This window comes from Ceratotherium simum, chromosome 22, assembly GCF_057802395.1.
Source record: "Ceratotherium simum simum isolate JZ-2026a chromosome 22, ASM5780239v1, whole genome shotgun sequence".
NCBI lineage: Eukaryota > Metazoa > Chordata > Mammalia > Perissodactyla > Rhinocerotidae > Ceratotherium > Ceratotherium simum.
In genome coordinates this window covers 14,232,851-14,251,443 of record NC_141921.1, presented here as the reverse complement: position 1 = coordinate 14,251,443, position 18,593 = coordinate 14,232,851, and the positions used below count along the sequence as shown (strand labels likewise).

General features: G+C 50.5%; 1 protein-coding gene across 1 annotated transcript; it reads left to right on the top strand.

The window, feature by feature from the left end:
* Positions 1–410: 410 nt before the first annotated feature.
* On the top strand, positions 411–17,869 carry KIF2C (kinesin family member 2C). Its single transcript, XM_004442001.3, has 21 exons — positions 411–575; positions 1,446–1,540; positions 3,142–3,243; positions 3,420–3,468; positions 6,110–6,232; positions 7,090–7,212; positions 7,760–7,860; positions 8,456–8,551; positions 9,061–9,115; positions 9,210–9,372; positions 10,070–10,160; positions 10,425–10,488; positions 10,567–10,658; positions 11,442–11,584; positions 12,404–12,608; positions 12,714–12,824; positions 13,948–14,015; positions 14,227–14,332; positions 14,427–14,540; positions 16,443–16,566; positions 16,680–17,869. The coding sequence occupies exons 1-21, from the start codon at positions 512–514 to the stop codon at positions 16,760–16,762; spliced, it is 2,172 nt and encodes a 723-aa protein (XP_004442058.1). The 5' UTR covers positions 411–511; the 3' UTR covers positions 16,763–17,869.
* The last annotated feature ends 724 nt before the right edge of the window (positions 17,870–18,593 follow it).

Genomic DNA, 18,593 nt, shown 5'->3' with positions numbered 1-18,593 from the left:
TGGAAACATGCTCCCCATTATGCAAAGAAGGAAACTGCGAGTCAAGTTTCTAACCTGTCTGAAGTCACTGAGCTAGTAACTGAAAAAGCCAGGATTCGAACCCACGTCTGCAGGACTCCAGAACCCTCACTCTCAAACACCGTACTGAAGTTTCTCAGCTTTGGGGAACCCAACAGCACAGCACGGGACCCCAGCCACAACGCCAGGCACTAGACACCCTCGCCCCGCAGTCTAGCGAAGTTCCCAGCAGGCCCTGAGCCCGGGGTGTGGCCAGACGAGTGGGCGGGCCCAGGCGCCGGGACACCCAGCCAAGACTACGTATCCCAAAAAGCTCCGCGGGGCGCCGCTGACTGGCGGCAGCGAGGCCGGCGGCAGCGTGATGACGTTTCAGTGACGCTGGCGCGCGGGATTTAAACTGTGGCGGTTTACGCGGCGTTAAGAGTTCGTAGGGTTCGCAGAGTGGTGTCTCGTCGTTTCGCGTTTCTTTTCCCGGTGCGCCTGCCGACTGCCCATGGACTCGTCGCTTCAGGCCCGCCTGTTTCCCGGTCTCGCCATCAAGATTCAACGCAGTAACGGTGAGGGGCGGGGACCCCAGGGGCCAAAGGGACGCGTGGGCTGTGAGACGGCTGAAATTACTGCCCCTCCCTAAACGGCAGGGCCCTGAGACGGTGTTGGGGATTCCCCCCTCCCCCTCCCCCCAGGTCTGGGGCTCCGCAGTGGCGGTCGGTCTTCCCTCCCCAGGGCCAGGGGCCTCTGTCCTGACGGTGGGTCCTTTCCGCGTCCTCGGGGAGTGGGCGGGGCTCCTCCACGTCAGTGGACCTCCCAGGGAAGTGAGGATTGCTCGATTCGCCTCCCCTTCAGAGTTCTCCCCTGAAACTGCCCTGCTCTTGTAGGGACCGCCGCGTCCTGGCTCCTCTACTCTCCTGTAAATCTTGCGCATTTGCTGCATATCAGGCACTGAGATTCAGGGTAACGAGACATAAAATCCCTGCTCTTCGGGAGCTTGCAGTTCTGTCCTCTCTTTTTTGGTTAAGCGGCTGCTGCAGTTCTGGCAAGTCTAATACCCATATCATCATGAGAATGGTCGGACATAAGTGTCAGGAGTGAGGTAGGGAAACCCGAGGGCGCTAGAGTCTCAGTGCTGTGTTGAGGAACGGTTCACCTAAGGACTAGAGTGGCTCCTCTGCCCAAACATACCTTCACCCCGCTGTAGACTCTCTTTTGAGTGCGATGAATCCTTATCCCCTGCAGCTCGGTTTTAAGACCTGTTCCCTGCCTACTTCACTATGGGATATTCTAAGGGTGAAGTGCCAGGAGGTTTATCTATCTCCTCATGTTAAAAAGAAAAAAAGAAAGGTCTCTTCCTTCAGGTCCACTCCACATTGAGTCTCTGTGGGATCCTAAAAGTGAAAAAGATGGGTAACTCTGGCCTTTTCATACTATAGGCTTAATTCACAGTGCCAGTGTAAGGACTGTGAACTTGGAGAAGTCCTGCGTTTCAGTGGAATGGACAGAAGGAGGGGCCACAAAGGGCAAAGAGGTAGGTTCTATGAGTATGCTGCTACCACATTTAATACCTTCCTGCCTAAAAGATCTGTGTGGAAATGGAACTTGTGAGAGCCTTGTTTTTGATGCTGTCTTGTCCTTCATAATCTTAAGCGTGGTCCTCTTTGGATTCATTGGGATTTTATTTAGTCAGGCCTGTTCCAAATTGAAGCAATCAACAGTTTCTGGTGTGTTTATAGAAAGCAAACTGCTGGGCCGGCCCTGTGGCTTGGTGGTTAAGTGCGCGCGCTGCGATGCTGGCGGCCCGGGTTCGGATCCCGGGTGCGCATCGAGGCACCACTTCTCCGTTCATCCTGAGGCCGAGTCCCACATACAGCAACTAGAAGGATGTGCAGCTACGACACACAACTATCCACTGGGGCTTTGGGGGGAAAAATTAAAATAAATAAAATCTTTAGAAAGCAAACTGCTTTCTTTCTGCCTTGCTGCCTTCACACCGTCACTCTTATTCCTTCCTCCTGGGATGTTCACCCTGAATCATTAATGTGAGAATCAATTAGTGTCAGAACTCGGGTTAGAACCCCAATCTCCTATGTTGTTTATGCTCTCTGTAGTTTAGAGGTTGGACATGGGGTGTGTGTGTATAGTAAGAGTCTGTAGCTGTCCAAGAAAAGTGGATAGAAGTGTGCTTACTGAAGTACTTGCCAGCTTTTGCACTCGGTGATTCTGTCCTCCTCACCTCTCCCATGCTGCTTTGGTGTCTAGCCCTTTGTGCGTGCGTATGACTTCTCTCCCCCGTTTGAATGTGAGCTCACTGAAGGCAAGGACAATATATGTCTTAACTCTTCTTTGAATCCCTTCCCCCTACTGCCTTACTCATGCCTAGTATGTCTGAATAAGCCAGTTAATAAATGTAGGTGCATATGTAGGAGGTAAAGCTCTCCCCCTGGAGTACATGCTTCAGCTCTGTCACATTTCACAATACAAATAACCAAGGTGGTACTATTTTGGTGTGTTTGAACCTGCTGTGAAGTGTGCTGATGAAGTTTGAATTGTTCCTAGAGGGTTTCAGGACTCTGGTGATGTCAACCTAGAATTGTGACCTCATTGCAGGCATGAGCAGGCCTGAGTGCCTCAAAACAGGGCACAGGCATTTCTGGGCCCAGTAGAAAATGTAGGTAGACTTAGGGTTAGGTAGCAGCTCTCGGGAACTTGTCCCTGCCCATAAGATCCTGAAGGGCCCTCCATTTGACTAACCCCGGGACAGTTAGAACTTGTTTCCTCCTCCGTGTCAGCCAGCAAGGTGTGCTCGTGGGGCTGTGCTCAGCAGGACCTCACTGCCCAGCAGAACAAGGAGTCCAGTGGCCTAGATCTACTGTGGGCTTCCTGACTGTTTGCCTGCCTGTCTGTCCTCCTCTTCACCTTGTTCTCATCACTGACATCTACCATTGGCTTGGAATCAAAAACCAATATCGTCTAGATGGTAAACCACGATTAAGGAATAAACGTTTATAGCTATTAATACTTGTTGGAACCTAAAGTTGATAAAATCTGAATCTAGGGGTCACCTTGCAAGACGCAATGGGATTGAACAAGCTATGTTGTTCCACTGAAACTTTTACTTGCTTCATGCAGATTGATTTTGATGATGTGGCCACAATAAACCCAGAACTCTTACAGCTTCTTCCCTTACACCCGAAGGACAATCTGCCCCTGCAGGAGAATGTAACGGTCCAGGTAGGTGCCTGTCATCTGGCTGCAGCCAGTGCCCCAGATGATTCACTTGGCCTCTTGACTCTTTGCCGGTTTGTTTTCTGGGACTGCCTGGGACTCCAACACAGCACAGGGGCCCAGGGTAGGCCTTTGAAAATTGATAAGAGCCATATATTGTGGTGGTTTGTTTTGTTTTTCAGAAACAAAAACGCAGATCAGTCAACTCCAAAATTCCCGCTCCAAGGGAAGGTAAATAGATTTCTACTGGCTTATTATCATGGGATTTGTGTCAGGAATGATGTCTCTAGGGCTCAGGAAGCTGTGAAGTAGAGTCATTGCTCTAGTTTAGCAGGTGGCTTCTATGTGGGCTGAGTCCTGCTCTACCTTCCAGCATCTTTCTCAGTGAGAAAGAATCCTACAGGGAGGGGGAAATGGGGAGATGTTGGTCAAAGAGTACAAACTTTCAGTTATGCGAGATAAGTAAGTTCTACAGATCTCATGTATAGTGCAGGGCCTATGATTAACAATACTATATTGTATACTTAAAAACTTACTATGAGGGTAGGTCTTATGTTAAGGGCTCTTACCACAAAAGGGAAAAAACAAAAAACCAAAGGGAGTGGGAGGCAATTTTGGAGGTGATAAGTAAGTTTATGTCATTGATTGTGATGATGTTTTCATGGGTGTGTACTTATCTCCAAACCCATCAAGTTGTATACATTAATATCTACATCTTTTTGTATGTCAATCATACCTCCATAAAACGGTTTGGAAAAAAAAAAAAGAGAATCCAGCCATCCAAGCTATAGCTCTTAGGCCAACCTCTCAGGCATCTGGTGCATTTGGGAAATTTGCTGACTGGCCCAGAGGTCTTTCCTGTAGAATCCAAAGCAGTAATCAGCCACCGGCAGGCTTGTTGTCTTTCCTCAGGGGAACAGTGTGCCTTGGAGTGAGGTGGTGAGCAGGCTGTGAGAAAAGCCAAGTCTGGGCTGTTTAGAAGTATAGTTGACGGTGCCATGGAGATCTGGGAGTGGGGTAGGATGAGAAGAAATAATAGCATTGCCTCGAAGTCTAGGAAAAGGTTGGGCTTTCTCTGAAGTAGTCAGCATAAACCTACTTTGACTATAATTGTCTATGACCATAGCAGGAAGCTGTAGGCGCAAACTGCCCAAGAAATGCAGCTTATTACTCAGAGCCAGCTATACCTCACAGCCTGCACGCGCTTTCCCTGCCCAGGGTTCATCACTACCCTGACATGATCCAGAGACTACTTGGCTGGAGCTTCAGGTTCCTGGGGGCCCAGGGTGAAAGGTGGTGCAGTTGTGAGCTTGGGCTGGGCGTGAGTGGGGTGTTGCTGGCCCTCGCTGGCTGTACTGTAAGGACCTTCAGGAGAGATGGGGTAGCAGCTGTCTCACTCCACGTGCATGACCCCAAAGGATATTGTTGTTGCCACAGCTCCTTTTAATGGAAAAAAAATCTTAATAAAGGTGCATGCTTGGGGGCCAGCCCCGTGGCTTAGCGGTTAAGTGCACGCACTCTGCTGCTGGCGGCCCGGGTTCGGATCCTGGGTGCGCACTGACACACCGCTTGTCAAACCATGCTGAGGCAGCATCCCACATACAGCAACTAGAAGGATGTGCGTCTATGACATACAACTATCTGCTGGGGCTTTGGGGAGAAACAAGGAGGAAAAAAAAAAGGTGCATGCTATTGAACAGTAGAAATGAAACACAAGATTACAAATCTTTTGGGAAATAGGAAAATTGTAATAATTCATACTCTTTCTGAAAGACATTGATTATATAGAGAGCCATCAGATCAGCTTAAACTTAGGAGACTCAGAAATTCAGTACCAGTTGATGTTTGCCTATATGATACTATATGCTCTATTTCCAAATTTATGACTTATTTTATATATGAATTGTTTCTCTCTTATGGAGGGAAACTCTATAGATGAGTAGAAATTGACAAGAATTCAAGTATAACTCAATTGTTTCTCTCAGATAAGCATTCTTTTAAGATTCCAGAAAAATCAGTGTAGCTGATCCCATGGGTTTCTGATGATGTGGCCCAGGCGTGCTCTGTAAAGCATCCTGGAGCTGTGGAAGAAGCCCAGACTTTGGGGCCGGCCCCGTGGCTTAGCGGTTAAGTGCGCACGCTCCGCTGCCGGCGGCCCAAGTTCAGATCCTGGGCGCGCACCAACGGACTGCTTCTCCCGCCATGCTGAGGCCGCATCCCACATACGGCAACTAGAAGGATGTGCAGCTATGACATACGACTATCTACTGGGGCTTTGGGGGAAAAATAAATAAATAAAAATTAAAAAAAAAAAGAAGCAGCCCAGACTTTGGAGTCTGACAGTCCTGGGTTCACAGCCTGGCCCTGACACTTACTAGTTGAGTGACACTGGGCAAGTTGCTTAATTTCTCTGAGCCTTAATGTCCCCTTCCATCAGATGGGAATACTGATATTTACCTTATAATGTTGTTATGAGATATGGGAAGATTGTAGAATGGTAGGTGCTGCTGCTTAGATTAATAATGCTTTTTTTCAGGGATTAAGTCTGTCTCTCCAGAAATGATTTCAGACTGGCTGTAGGTCCCTCCATTTACTCAAGACATGCTCTTGTGGGAGATGTCCTTGCCCTCAGCTTCTCTCACATTTGCAGAATGTGAATAAATTAGTTTTGGGGTCACTAGTACTTGGCCTTTCTAATTTTTCCTTTCCTCAGGGGGAAGGAATGGGAAGTTGGTGGGCTCCTTTCCTGGTGGTCGAGACCCATCTCAATCTATATAGAATCTTGGAGGGTTGCTTCCGGCCACCCCCCTGTTGCCCCTGTCGGCCCTCCTGATCATACTGCACTGACCGGCTGCTGCCCTCGGTTCTTCAGGTCTCCGAGGCCGCTCCACTCGCATGTCCACTGTCCCAGAGGTTCGCATCACCACTCAGGAGAATGACATGGAGGTGGAGCTGCCTGCGCCTGCAAATTCCCGCAAGCAGTTTTCAGTTCCCAGTGAGTAACGAATCTGTTCTCCCTGTATGAGGCTCTGGAGCAGCTCCTCACGCATTGCCCTGAACCTGTTCTGGAATATCCTAGGATTCCTACATAGCCCTGGCTTCAGTGCTGTTCAGCCCCTACCTCACTGCTCCCTTATCTGGAAATCATCTCGTTTTACTTTTTTAACTTTTTGAAACTATATATATGTATACACGGAAAAGTGAACATATCATTGAGTATATAGTTCACAAACTGAACACACTTGTGTAACAAATACCCAGATCACACAGAGCCATCTTACATCTTACATGTATCAAATTCAGCTCTACTAAAATGAAGGTAAACAAAAGGGTCATGACCACGTTTGGGAAGTAATGAGTCGTCATGGATTGTACCTTTCTGGGTTGAATCAATACGGTTAGTTGTTGCTCAGGTTCCCATTGTTCCTGACTTTTCAGTCTTTGCTCCTGTTTACCACCTGGGTTCCCAGGCTTTGGAGAAGTCAGAAAGGCCTGGCTTTTCTCCCAGTTGAGTAGAAAGGCTTGGCCTGGCCTGGCCTGGCCACCCACGCTTAGGTCAACCCTAAGGAGTTCAGGCCTTTAAAGGCTTTTCCCTTCATGGTGAGGCCCATACTGAACTACTCACACACCCTTTAAGGCTCTTTGACCCCAGGAGCAGCCCCTGCAGGGAGACTGGTCAGGTTCAGGTGTGGGCTGAGGTGAAGGGAAAGCCCAAGCTCTGTGCACGCTACAGGAGCATGTGCCCTGACTGGCGGTCAGCAGCCTTCCTCCTGCCCTCGACCCGCTAGGGCTCAGAGCAGCACAGCTGCCGTATGCCTGCCTGTTTCTCCAGTGACTCTTGTTCCCCCACAGCCGGCCCCCCTAGGCCCTCCTGCCATGCAGTGGCTGAAATACCATTGACGGTGGTCAGCGAGGAGCTGGAAGAGCAAGCCCACTCCATCCGCGGCAGCTCTTCTGCAAACCCCGTGAACTCAGGTAGACGTGCTGCGCTGTCTGCTGCCCTGCTCCTAGTACAGGACAGGTAGTTACATCCTGTCCCAAACTTGGCCTGCCTCGGCATCTGATCAAACCATGTCACATGGGGGCATGTTTCCCTGTGGCCATGGAATCAATCTTTCACAAGAGGTGACCTGTCACTGCCAGCTGGCAGGAGCCCTCTGATGTACCTGAGGTGTTGTCACAGCTAAAGTCTTGGCTGACACCTGAAGAACAGCCCAGAATGACCATCAAGACCAAGAAGGGATGGTCTCATCTCTTCTGCTTGTTGAGAAGATGCCACAGAGGCACAGGAGACCTTGGCTTAGACCTGGAGTGCTCCCGTTAGCAAGTCTTTACTTTGTGGGCTTGGCTATCCCAAGACACACAGCTGTTGCTTCCTCTCCTTGCACATGGTGATTTAAGAGCAGGTGTCTAGAGAAGGCCTAGTCCTGGGAACAGCCCAGGATTCAGTACAACAGCCAGACAAGGGCAGGCTCGCCTAGACAGGTAAAAGAGAGGGCTTCCTTTTTGTTTTGCCCTCTAGTTCGGAGGAAATCATGTATTGTGAAGGAAATGGAAAAAATGAAGAACAAGCGAGAAGAGAAGAGGGCCCAGAACTCTGAAATGAGAATAAAGCGAGCTCAGGTACCTTCCTTGGGAAGCTAGGGCAAGGGTCTTCGGACAGGTGTCTTGAACCGCAGCCTTGCCCGCAACAAAGATTTGGTTGGGCCCCAGCACTTCTGAGGCTCCAATTCTGATATCCAGGAGGTTTAACTGATTTCTCATCAGGATTCAGAGAACAAACAATTCAGATGTTTTTCTGAAGGCCCTCAGATGAGGAATACTTCATGCTAGTGGGGCTGCTGTGCACAGTTGCCTGCTTTACCCCAACCTCCTCGTGTGTACGTGGGGGGTGCTGCAATGGAGTGCCAGTGTGGAGCGCTTCCCTTTAGTTGGGTAATTGTACCAGGGAATCCCAGCCTGCTGGTCTCCTAAGATGTGGGATAGTGGCTCTTGCTCCAGTTCCTAGAGTGGTTTGGTGCATGCCTAGGACCCCTACCAATCTCTGTTCCCAGGGCTTTGTTCCTGGGTTCTCAGCCTAGATCCAGGGTGGGAGGAAATGAGATCGTGGGGGGCTTCATGAGCTCTGAAGGGCTGTGTGTGTGTAAAGAGCTGTGGTTGCTGCTGCTTAGCACTTACATCTTAGCAGTCAGGCCTGTCTCGCTCTTGTCCCAAACAGGAGTATGACAACAGCTTTCCAAACTGGGAATTTGCCCGAATGATTAAAGAATTTCGGGCTACTCTGGAATGTCATCCACTTACAGTGACTGATCCTGTAAGTAAACCCAAAGGGCTTCTACCTCTCCTTCCTAAGTAGGTGTACAACTGAAAGACAGTAAGGGAATTAGAGCATGGAATGCTCTCTTAAGGGAATGAGAACATGCAGGAATCTTCACTCACCCTCGAGGGTTTTTTTTTAACACCCTTCTGGTGGGCTAGAGCTAGTGAGGCCTTGATGGGAGAGTCTGATCTTTATATATTCCCATACTCACACACACACTCACACACACACACACTGCTTCCATAGATTGGCTAGATTCTTACTAATAATCGTGAAAATGTGCTGAAACCTCCTGTAGGCAGCAAAGTGAGAAAACTAGGAAGAAAATTCAGAGCTCCCTTGTGTTCTGGAGTAACTATGGGGGAGGTGGGGTCCTAGTGTTAGATCTTGGCCCCTCGCTGGGCCAGACATGGGATTAGAAGGGGAGGGGTTCTGGACAAGCTTCCTTTCCATATTGCTCTGACCTTTGTGCTGGTTGCTTGGCTTCTCTCATCCTCTTGAAGATTGAAGAGCACAGGATCTGTGTCTGTGTTAGGAAACGCCCGTTGAATAAACAAGGTAAGCCTGTTCGTTCAGTCAGAAAGAGGGTTTGGACGGACTGAGGGTTCCCCTGTGTCCAGGGAGCATTCCCTGAAATACTGTCCTTCTGCAGAACTGGCCAAGAAAGAAATTGATGTGATTTCCATTCCTAGCAAGTGTCTCCTCTTGGTACACGAGCCCAAGTTAAAAGTGGACTTAACAAAGTATCTGGAGAACCAAGCATTCTGCTTTGACTTTGCATTTGATGAAACAGCTTCGAATGAAGTCGTCTACAGGTTAGCCTCCGCCTCTTTTTGTTCCCTCCTTCTGCCTCACCCTTTCCTCTGTTCAGTGCAGGACATTGCAGTAACATTGCTTACAGACATGCTGAACTCTGAAGCCCTCCCTGGTTTCCTCTCGTGTTTTCTTTGGATCAGCCATCCCATAGAGCTGGCTTCTGGCACCAGAACCTCTCTAGAGGTTGACAGACTACAGCCCGTGGGCCAAATTTGGCTTGCAATCCTTTTTGTCATGGCTCTCAAATTAAGAATGGATTTGTGTTTTTAAAGGATTGTTTAAAAAAAAAAAAGATATAGAAATGACAGAGACCTATGTGGCCCACAGAGCCTAAAATATTTTAGGTTCCTACTTTAGAGGGTTTCCTTTGATCTTTGTAGTGTATCTTATGCTAGAAGTTGAGTGGTAAGCGCAGGCTTTCATCTAGTGTCTCCAGGGTCAGAGGAGGGGCTGGTGGCTCAGTTAGAGTGTGGCCATCAGCCTGTTCCTGGCACGTCAGCCCAGCCCTCCCCAGTCGGCTTAGGAGAGTGTCAGATTTGTAAGTGGGGCTGGGTCAGGTGGGAGCACTCTGCACAAGAGGAGAGCTGGTGTCTGGAAGGAGGACCCAGGAGTTCTGCAGTGGAAGGGTGGCAGGACCACATGCCAGGGAGCACATTTTGGGGAGAGATACTTACTCTTCCCTATCCTTTCTCCTAGGTTCACAGCAAGGCCACTGGTACAGACAATCTTTGAAGGGGGAAAAGCAACCTGTTTTGCATATGGCCAGACGGGAAGTGGCAAGACACACGTGAGTCTTCAGGCCTGGCAGGGAGCGAGCCTGCCCATGGTGCAACACTGCGTCCCTGACAAGGAAGACAATGAGTTTCTGATAGAAAATCCCCTTAGTGCAGATGCCCCATCACCAGTTACTCTTGCTGTGCCAGGTGCAGCGAGGGGCCTTAGCAGGTTCAGCCTCCCAGCTTTGGTGTGGCCCACTGTGACAGTGGAGCCAGTAGTGCTCTGGCCTAGGCCAAGCACCCTGACCATGGTCTTCTGCCCCTTCCGTTTTCAGACTATGGGTGGAGACCTCTCTGGGAAAGCCCAGAATGCATCCAAAGGGATCTACGCGATGGCCTGTAAGTAGTGTGTGCTGCCACAGTGGGGCTGGGCACAGAAAGGCAGGTCGCTCACTTAATCCAGGCTCTCTCCCGCAGCTCGGGACGTCTTCCTCCTGAAGAATCAGCCCCGCTACCGGAACTTGGGCCTGGAAGTCTATGTGACATTCTTCGAGATCTATAATGGGAAGGTAGCTGGCAGGGAGCCCTCTGTTTATGCTGTTGGAGCCCCTGAACTTTCTAAAACTTTGAGGTTGGCTAGAAATTGTAGAAGCCAAATAACCTGTGGGCTCTCAAGCTTTTTGGCCACTCTGCCCTGCCATGTGTGGGAGGTTTCATCTGATGGTGGGATTGTACCCAAGCTCAACAAGTTTGGCAGGAATCCTCAAGGCCAAGGCTCCCTCTCAGATAGGAGGTTTGCCTTGTGTGTGCTCTCTCCTCCCTCGACCCACCTCTCACAATTCTCTCTCCTTCCCCTGATTGCTCACACTCCTTCTCCTACTCATATTTTCTCTGTATCTATATATCTTCCTACCTGTCTATACTCTCTATGCTTTTGCAGCGTTGCCTTCCCTCGAGCAGGGTCTAGATGATAATAATAGTAGCTAATGTTGCTTATTAATATGTTATCATGTGCTAAGCATAATATTCTATTCTAAGCACTTTACTTTTCTCAACTCATTTAATCATCACAACAGGCCTATGAGGAATTACATCACTTTTGTACAGGTGAGAAACAAGGCTAGGTGGTTAAGTACTTGCCCAAGCTCACACATCTAGTAAAGTAGCAGAGTCGCATCAGACTGAGGCAAGTGTACTGCCCGCTGCTAGCCTGATGTCTACCCAGCTTAGCTTCCCTCTGCCTTTCCTGCTGCCAGCCCTTGTCTGAGCTGGGACAGGCCCTGAAGGAGGGAGGAGTCAGGGCGGGTGCCCGGGGCCTGATGGCCTTAGCCTTGCTCCCCTGCCTGGCACAGCTGTTCGACCTGCTCAACAAGAAGGCCAAGCTGCGCGTGCTGGAGGATGGCAAGCAGCAAGTGCAGGTGGTGGGGCTGCAGGAGCACCTGGTTAACTGTGCTGACGACGTCATCAAGATGATCGACGTAGGCAGCGCCTGCAGGTCAGAGTTCTGGCAGGGGGAAGGGGCCACCTTCTAATGCCCAGTTCAGGGGACAGAGACTAGCTCTGAGCCCATTGCCGTTTCCACAGAACTCTGCTTCCCCCAGCTCGGTGAGGGCTGTGAAGGCCTCTGCCTTAAGGGGTCTCAATGGGAGACCCAGGGCCAGAGGCTCATCAGGAGCAAGTCCAAGTGACCTAAATCTAACCGAGGCAGGCTTTATTCCCAGGCTCTTACCCCAAAGGCGTGCTTCCTAACTTCTCTGGGTTTCTTCTTGCTATTCCCTCTCTCTGTGGTGGGAGACAGGAGCTGTGGGTCTGTTCTAGGCTAGAAGTGATGGGGCTTTAGCTCTTGTGTAGAGGTAGGGAAGCACTCTTCCACCAGGGCCCTAAGCGTAGTACAGTGGGTGCTGGGCAGCTTATGGAGGCCCAGGGAGGGGGCTGCCCTCTGCAGGGCCCTCAAGTTTTGGCAAGTGTTTCATGACAGCCCCTTCTCCCCTGTGTGCCCTGCAGCAGAAGCAACTCATCCTTCCCCGTGTCCTCATGGGCCCCCAGCTCTTTCCAAGGCCCTAGCACAGAATCCAGTCCTTTGGCTGCCAGGGAAACCTACTAGGTCCAGAGCTGGAGGGAGAGCTGCTGCCCAGGGCAGGCAGAACACAAGTCTGAGACTAGAAGACACAAGACTCCTTAGAGTCCTGACCTGTGTCCCTCTGTTACCAGAGAACTGAGAACTGCTGTGGACTCAGGTGGCTTGGACTCTGGGGTACCATGATGGCTGGTGACCCCAGAAGCTCATAGCCTTTCTTGCCCTCCTTTGCCACAGGACCTCTGGGCAGACATTTGCCAACTCCAACTCTTCCCGCTCCCATGCCTGCTTCCAGATTCTCCTTCGAGCCAAAGGGAGAATGCATGGCAAGTTCTCTTTGGTGGATCTGGCAGGCAATGAGCGAGGTGCAGACACTTCCAGTGCTGACCGGCAGACACGCATGGAGGGCGCAGAAATCAACAAGAGTCTCTTGGCTCTGAAGGTAGCGGGGGCTAGTTTGAGGTGGTTGGCCTGGAAGGCGGCTGGGAGAGGGAGGGGGCAGCATGAGAGGAAGGAAGGGATCTCAGTTGCCCCTGCTGCCCCACAGGAATGCATCAGGGCCCTGGGACAGAACAAGGCTCACACCCCGTTCCGTGAGAGCAAGCTGACACAGGTACTGAGGGACTCGTTTATCGGGGAGAACTCAAGGACCTGCATGGTGAGTAGGGGCGCTTTGGAGGTGGTGTAGGGGGCCACTTAGTCCAGTCCCTGGGCAGCAGGCCTGCCACCCTGGGCTGTCTGGGTTTCTGGGCTCTTAACTTGACTGGGCTTCACGCCTGCCTTTCAGCACCAGGCTCCTCTTTGCCTATATAAGAGGGGAGGAAAGGATCTACGCCCTTTACTGTGTGTCTGTGCAGGTCTTTGTTTGGGGGAAGTCATTCTCCTTACTGGGTAGAAAGGGGGCTCTAGAATTCAGACAGGGAGGATCTTGAGGGAAGCAGGAGAGGGAAGTCTTTGCCCCTTCTATGGCTTCCCTCAGGTTCATTGGCTCCCAGCCTAGGAAATAGGCTGGAGCATCAACTACAGCCTTGAAGGCTTTTTGCCTCCTTCCTTATTTTATCCACAAGCTCTTCTAGCCAGGGTCTGCTCTCCTTCCCCTCCAAGGAATATCCTCTCTCCTGCCTGCTGGGGAAGGTGGGGATTTCTGACTAAGCTCTAAATGCTTCTCTCTGAGGCATTATCCCTGAGCCTAGGTGAACTGAAGGTTCCAGGAGGAGCCACAGAGCCTTGAGATGTGACCTTGGTAAGAGGAATTGGTCAGTAAAGAGATACAGAAGCAGGAGGTAATCAGATGTGCCTTTAAAGGCAGGGAACTGGGGCTGGCCCGGTGGCGCAAGCGGTTAAGCGCGTACGCTCCACTGCAGTGGCCCGGGGTTTGCCAGTTCGGATCCCCGGAGTGCACCGTCGCACTGCTTGTCAAGCCATGCTGTGGCGGTGTCCCATATAAAGTGGAGGAAGATGGGCACGGATGTTAGCCCAGGGCCAGTCTTCCTCAGCAAAAAAGAGGAGGATTGGCATGGGTGGCTCAGGGCTGGTCCTCCTCACAAAAAAAAATAATATAATAAAGGCAGGGAACCAAATTTTAAGGTGCCTTAATTTCCAGTGCCCATGGGGCAAGTTGCCTGGCACAGAGTGGGTGCTTAATGAGCTCTTCCCCCAGATATCACGTGGGTATCAGTGGCCTGAAGAGACTCTTCCTGGCAACCTCTCCAGGAGCAGGCAGTCTAGCGCCCTGACCCCATGATCTTCAACCTTTAACCGGCCCATTCCCTGTTTTGTAGATTGCCATGATCTCACCAGGCATAAGCTCCTGTGAATATACCTTAAACACACTAAGATATGCAGACAGGTACTAGTACCTACGGCCAGGTGGGATGGGGAGAAGGGTGTGGGTGGGGAGAAGGAATGGCAGTGATGAGAGGGGGAGGAGCCTCTGGGGCCTCAGTGCCTACTGTAGACTCTCCTGTGACTTGGTGAATCTGAGGCTTGGGAGTTCAGTCATGACGCTAGAAGGTCTGTCCCAATCCTCTGTGAGATCCGAAACCTTCTTGTTTCCTCAGAGTCAAGGAGCTGAGCCCCCACAGTGGGCCCAGTGGGGAGCAGCCAACTCAAATGGAAACAGAAGAGATGGAAGCCAGCTCCAATGGGGCCCTGATCTCAGGCAATGTAAGGAGCAAGGTGGGGTCAGGCAAGACAGAAATGTGGCTGCTGAGATCGGAACTGGGCCATACTGCTTTGTGTCTCCTTTTGGCCTCCTTAGTTCTCCAAAGAAGAGGAGGAACTATCTTCCCAGATGTCCAGCTTTAATGAAGCCATGACTCAGATCAGGGAGCTGGAAGAGAGGGCTGTGGAAGAGCTCAAGGAGATTATACAGGTGGGGAGCTGGCCCTGGCCAGCGGGGGACTGGATGTCCACCCTAGCACAGGTCTTCAGGTTGGGAGGGCAAGAGGCAGCCCTGTACACCAGCATTCCTTAATTCTCCACCTATTCATCTGGCTCTTCTTCCAGGGCAGCTAATTACCACACCCCCTTCTCCAGCCAGGCACACACTGGCTTTCCTCCATCCTCTTAGCCAGAGCTAGTCTCTCTCCTCCATGTTCCTGATTGATTTATATGCAGGGACCTTGTCTTGTTTATTCAGTGAATGCTCAGCGAGTACTTTTCTATAAGCCAGCTCCTGTGCTGAGACCAAAAACATGAAGTATGGATAGTAGGCCCTAAAGTAAGACTTGATCAATCCTGATTCTTCTATTTACAAGCTGATTTCCTTGTGAAAGTCATTTAGCCTCACTGGACCTCAGTTTCTTCATCCCGAAGATGGGTAAGACAGGATGATCTCTGAGGATTAAGTGATATGCTTTTTTTTTTTAATAATTTTATTTATTTATTTTTTCCCCCAAAGCCTCAGTAGATAGTTGTATGTCATAGCTGCACATCCTTCTAGTTGCTGTATGTGGGACGCAGCCTCAGCATGGCCGGAGAAGCGGTGCGTTGGTGCGCGCCCGGGATCCGAACCCCGGCCGCCGGCAGCGGAGTGCGCACACTTAACCGCTAAGCCACGGGGCCGGCCCAAGTGATATGCTTTTAAAGCACTCAGCAGTGCCCAGCAGGTGCTCAGTGTTTAGTAAGTGGTAGATGCTAGCGCTGCTATGATGCCTACTATGGACAAGCAGGTGCTGGGAGAGGCCTGAAAGTGCATCCCAACACGGCGCTCAGCACAGAGCAGAAAGGAAGAGCTTGGGCACTTAGAACTGAGGTGGGAACATGGAGGATAAATGCTTAGGCATGTCCTCCCTCCCTGGAGTGCTCAAGGGTACAAATCTTTGAAAGGACATGGTACTTTCAGGAAGAATGAGAGGTACACTCTGGTCAGAGCAAAAGGCATGAGCTGATGATGGAGGGAGATTAAGGCTTTGGACAGGTCAGTGGGGACCTAAGGCTGACCTTATAGTTCAGGGCCTTATAGTTCACACCAAAGGCCTGGACTCCATTATGAGGGCAGTGGATGCCTTTGAAGGGAGTTAAGCAGAGTGGTGCCGTGGTCATACCACAGCTTTAGGTACATCACTGTGACCATGGTGCGAAGCCTCGTTTGAGGACGTGAGGAGAGCATGAACAGAGGCAGTTACAAGTTAAGAGCAGTTAGGAGATTGTTGGAAAGAGGAGAAGAGAGATGTTAGTGCCTAGTCTGAGTGTGGCCATGGCCATGGGATTGAACTGAGGACATGAGATTCAAGAACCATTTAAGGGGTGGAATTGGTAAGATTTGAGGACAAGCAGAGTGAAAGAAGAAAGTTATTACTCAAAAAAGAAAAAAGGGTCTGCCCGGTGGTGTAGTGGTTGGGTTCGCGTGCTCCACTTCAGCGGCCCAGGGTTCGCGGGTTCAGATCCTGGGCACAGACCTACACACCGCTCATCAAGCCACGCTGTGGCGGTGTCCCACATGCAAAATAGAGGACGATTGGCACAGATGTTAGCTCAGGGACAATCTTCACCAAAAAAAAAAAGTTATTGCTCAGATTTCTAGCTTGGGCGTTAAGACAGATGATGACCTTCCTTTGACATAAGGGACAGTAACAAGTTAGGGGAGGGAAGAAGATGAATCCAAGCTGAGGATTTCTGTGGGAGAGGGTCAGGAGGCAGGGTATGGGCCAGGCCTGGAGGAATGGGCATCTTGCACAGGCATCTGCATTGCAGGTGGTAGGACCCCGGGAACAATTTGCTAAACTGGTTTGGTGATTATTGAACTGACAAGGTGCTCCCTGTGTCGTTGCAGCAAGGGCCTGGCTGGCTTGAGCTCTCCGAGATGACCGAGCAGCCGGACTATGACCTGGAGACCTTTGTGAACAAGGCAGAGTCTGCCCTGGCCCAGCAAGCCAAGCACTTCTCAGCCCTGCAAGGTGGGTGCGGCTGGAGGATGGGGCCTCTGCAGGTGACGGCAGCTCTGCCCTGAGGGAATGGGGCCTCTGAGATGCCCACTAACCCTGAGCGCACCACCCCCGCCTCCTTCCAGATGTCATCAAGGCCTTGCGCCTGGCCATGCAGTTGGAAGAGCAAGCCAGCAAACAAATAAGCAGCAAGAAACGGCCCCAGTGACGACTGCAAATAAAGATGTTTGTTTTCACACCCAACCTTTCCCCCACCCTCTCCATCCCCAACGAACTTTGGGCACCTGGTGGGTCTAGTCAGGGTCTGAGCTGGGACAGGCTTTGATAAATGCCAAGTATGGGGGCATCTGGGCCTGGGGCAGCTGGGGAGGGGGTCAGAGTGACATGGGACACTACTTTCCTTTTCCTCAGTTGTGGCCCTGAAGGGAGCAAGGATGGGAGGAGGGAGCTTTCAGTTATCCTCTGTGTTGCCCTTCTTTCCAAACGGGGAAGGCTCTCTGGTGTAGTTTTCCTTTGGGCAGCATTCTGCCTGTGTGGACTGGCTGTTGTTGGAGGGCTCCCTGGGGTTGTCCTGGCTCTGGGCAGAGGGAAGGAGCCTTTAGTCCAGCTCTCTGCTGGCTCTGGCCTGCCTTCCACACCCTTGGTCTGGGCACTAATATGTCTTGTACTCTAAAAAAAGTTTCTGGGACCTCTTCCTTCCTTGCTGTTATTTGAGGCCCAAGAGGAGCCCTGCTTTTTTCTGTTTTATGTGTTTATACACTGTCACAATAAAGAAAGAGGAAAAAAAATAGCCTCTTGAGTGGTGTGTAGGAAGGGCCCTTAGATGTGTCTGAGCCTTCTGAAACTAAGGACATTACTGGATAGTGCTAATTCTGTACTGTACCCAGGAGGCCAAATCCATACCTGCGGTTGCAGTGACATGCTGAAGGTTCCAACCTCTCCTTTGTCCAATGCTTACTAGGTCCCAGGCCTTCTGAGGATAGGAGCTATAAGCAGAAAAGAGATGGCACTCTGTCATTTACAGTCTGCTCAAGGCACGTTAAAAGATTCTGTGAGAACACTGACGAGAAAGCGTGCAACTGGCCAGAAAGGAAAGGATCTGATGGGCAACACCAGTTTGGTCTTCAAAAATGAGCAGGGGTTTGCCAGATGGACTGAGGAACCAGGCATAGGGCCTGGGCAATTTGGGAACTGGAGGACTCCAGATTCCTTGTCTGGAGCAGGAATTCTCTGAATGGTGACATGCCACTAAAAAGTTTGTAGCCAAACAATCAAATGTGTGTTTTAGAAAGGCCTCAGTCAGGGAGACGGGTGGGGAATATGGGGCACATGGGCAACTGCAGAAACTCCAGAGAAGCATGGGGTCGGGCAGATCAGATTCCAGACCAGGCTCCAGCCTCCTCAGCCTCGGTTACTTCATTTTTAAAATGAGGGCATTATCTACCTCATGGTGAGAGAATTACATGAGTTTGAGGTGTCATTAAATAAACAAATACAGGACCTGGATTCAGAAGTTCGGCTGAATCTGAAGTTTGACAGAAATGGCACTAGCTCTGAGGCCTTGAAACCTTCTAGATACCTAACTTTTCCTCCCATCTGTAAAATGAGGCCAATACCCACCTCACAGAATTGTAAAGATTAAATGAAGGAATGCCACCATCCTGGACCTGACCACTTTCTCACCTGGAATACTATACGAGTCCCTAACTGGTCCCCTGCTTGAATTCTTGATCCCAGTGACCCATTCTCTCCAACCAGCCAGAGGAAGCCTTATACATTATTCCCCTGCTTGGAACCCTTTAATAACGTCTCTTTGCACAAAGGATAAATTCTGAATGCCCTATTGTGGCCTGTTGGGCCCTGCCTGGTCAGCTCCTCAGAGTTGGAATGTAATTTGGGCACAACAGTTTGGAGGCTAAGAGCCCCAGCTTCTGAAGCCACACTGCAGGGTGGAATTCTAGCTATGTGACTGCAGAACATTAAATGGGTTGTTTAACCTCTGTGCTGTCTGTGAAATGGGGATAATACTGGTAGAGAGT

Bases quoted from the DNA above. Each gene is read 5' to 3' on its own strand.
- KIF2C (XM_004442001.3), top strand. From the start codon at position 512: ATGGACTCGTCGCTTCAGGCCCGCCTGTTTCCCGGTCTCGCCATCAAG. The intron at 7,213-7,759 runs GTAGACGTGCTG...TTTGCCCTCTAG, and splicing joins TGCAAACCCCGTGAACTCAG to TTCGGAGGAAATCATGTATT. The intron at 10,161-10,424 runs GTGAGTCTTCAG...TTCCGTTTTCAG, and splicing joins CGGGAAGTGGCAAGACACAC to ACTATGGGTGGAGACCTCTC.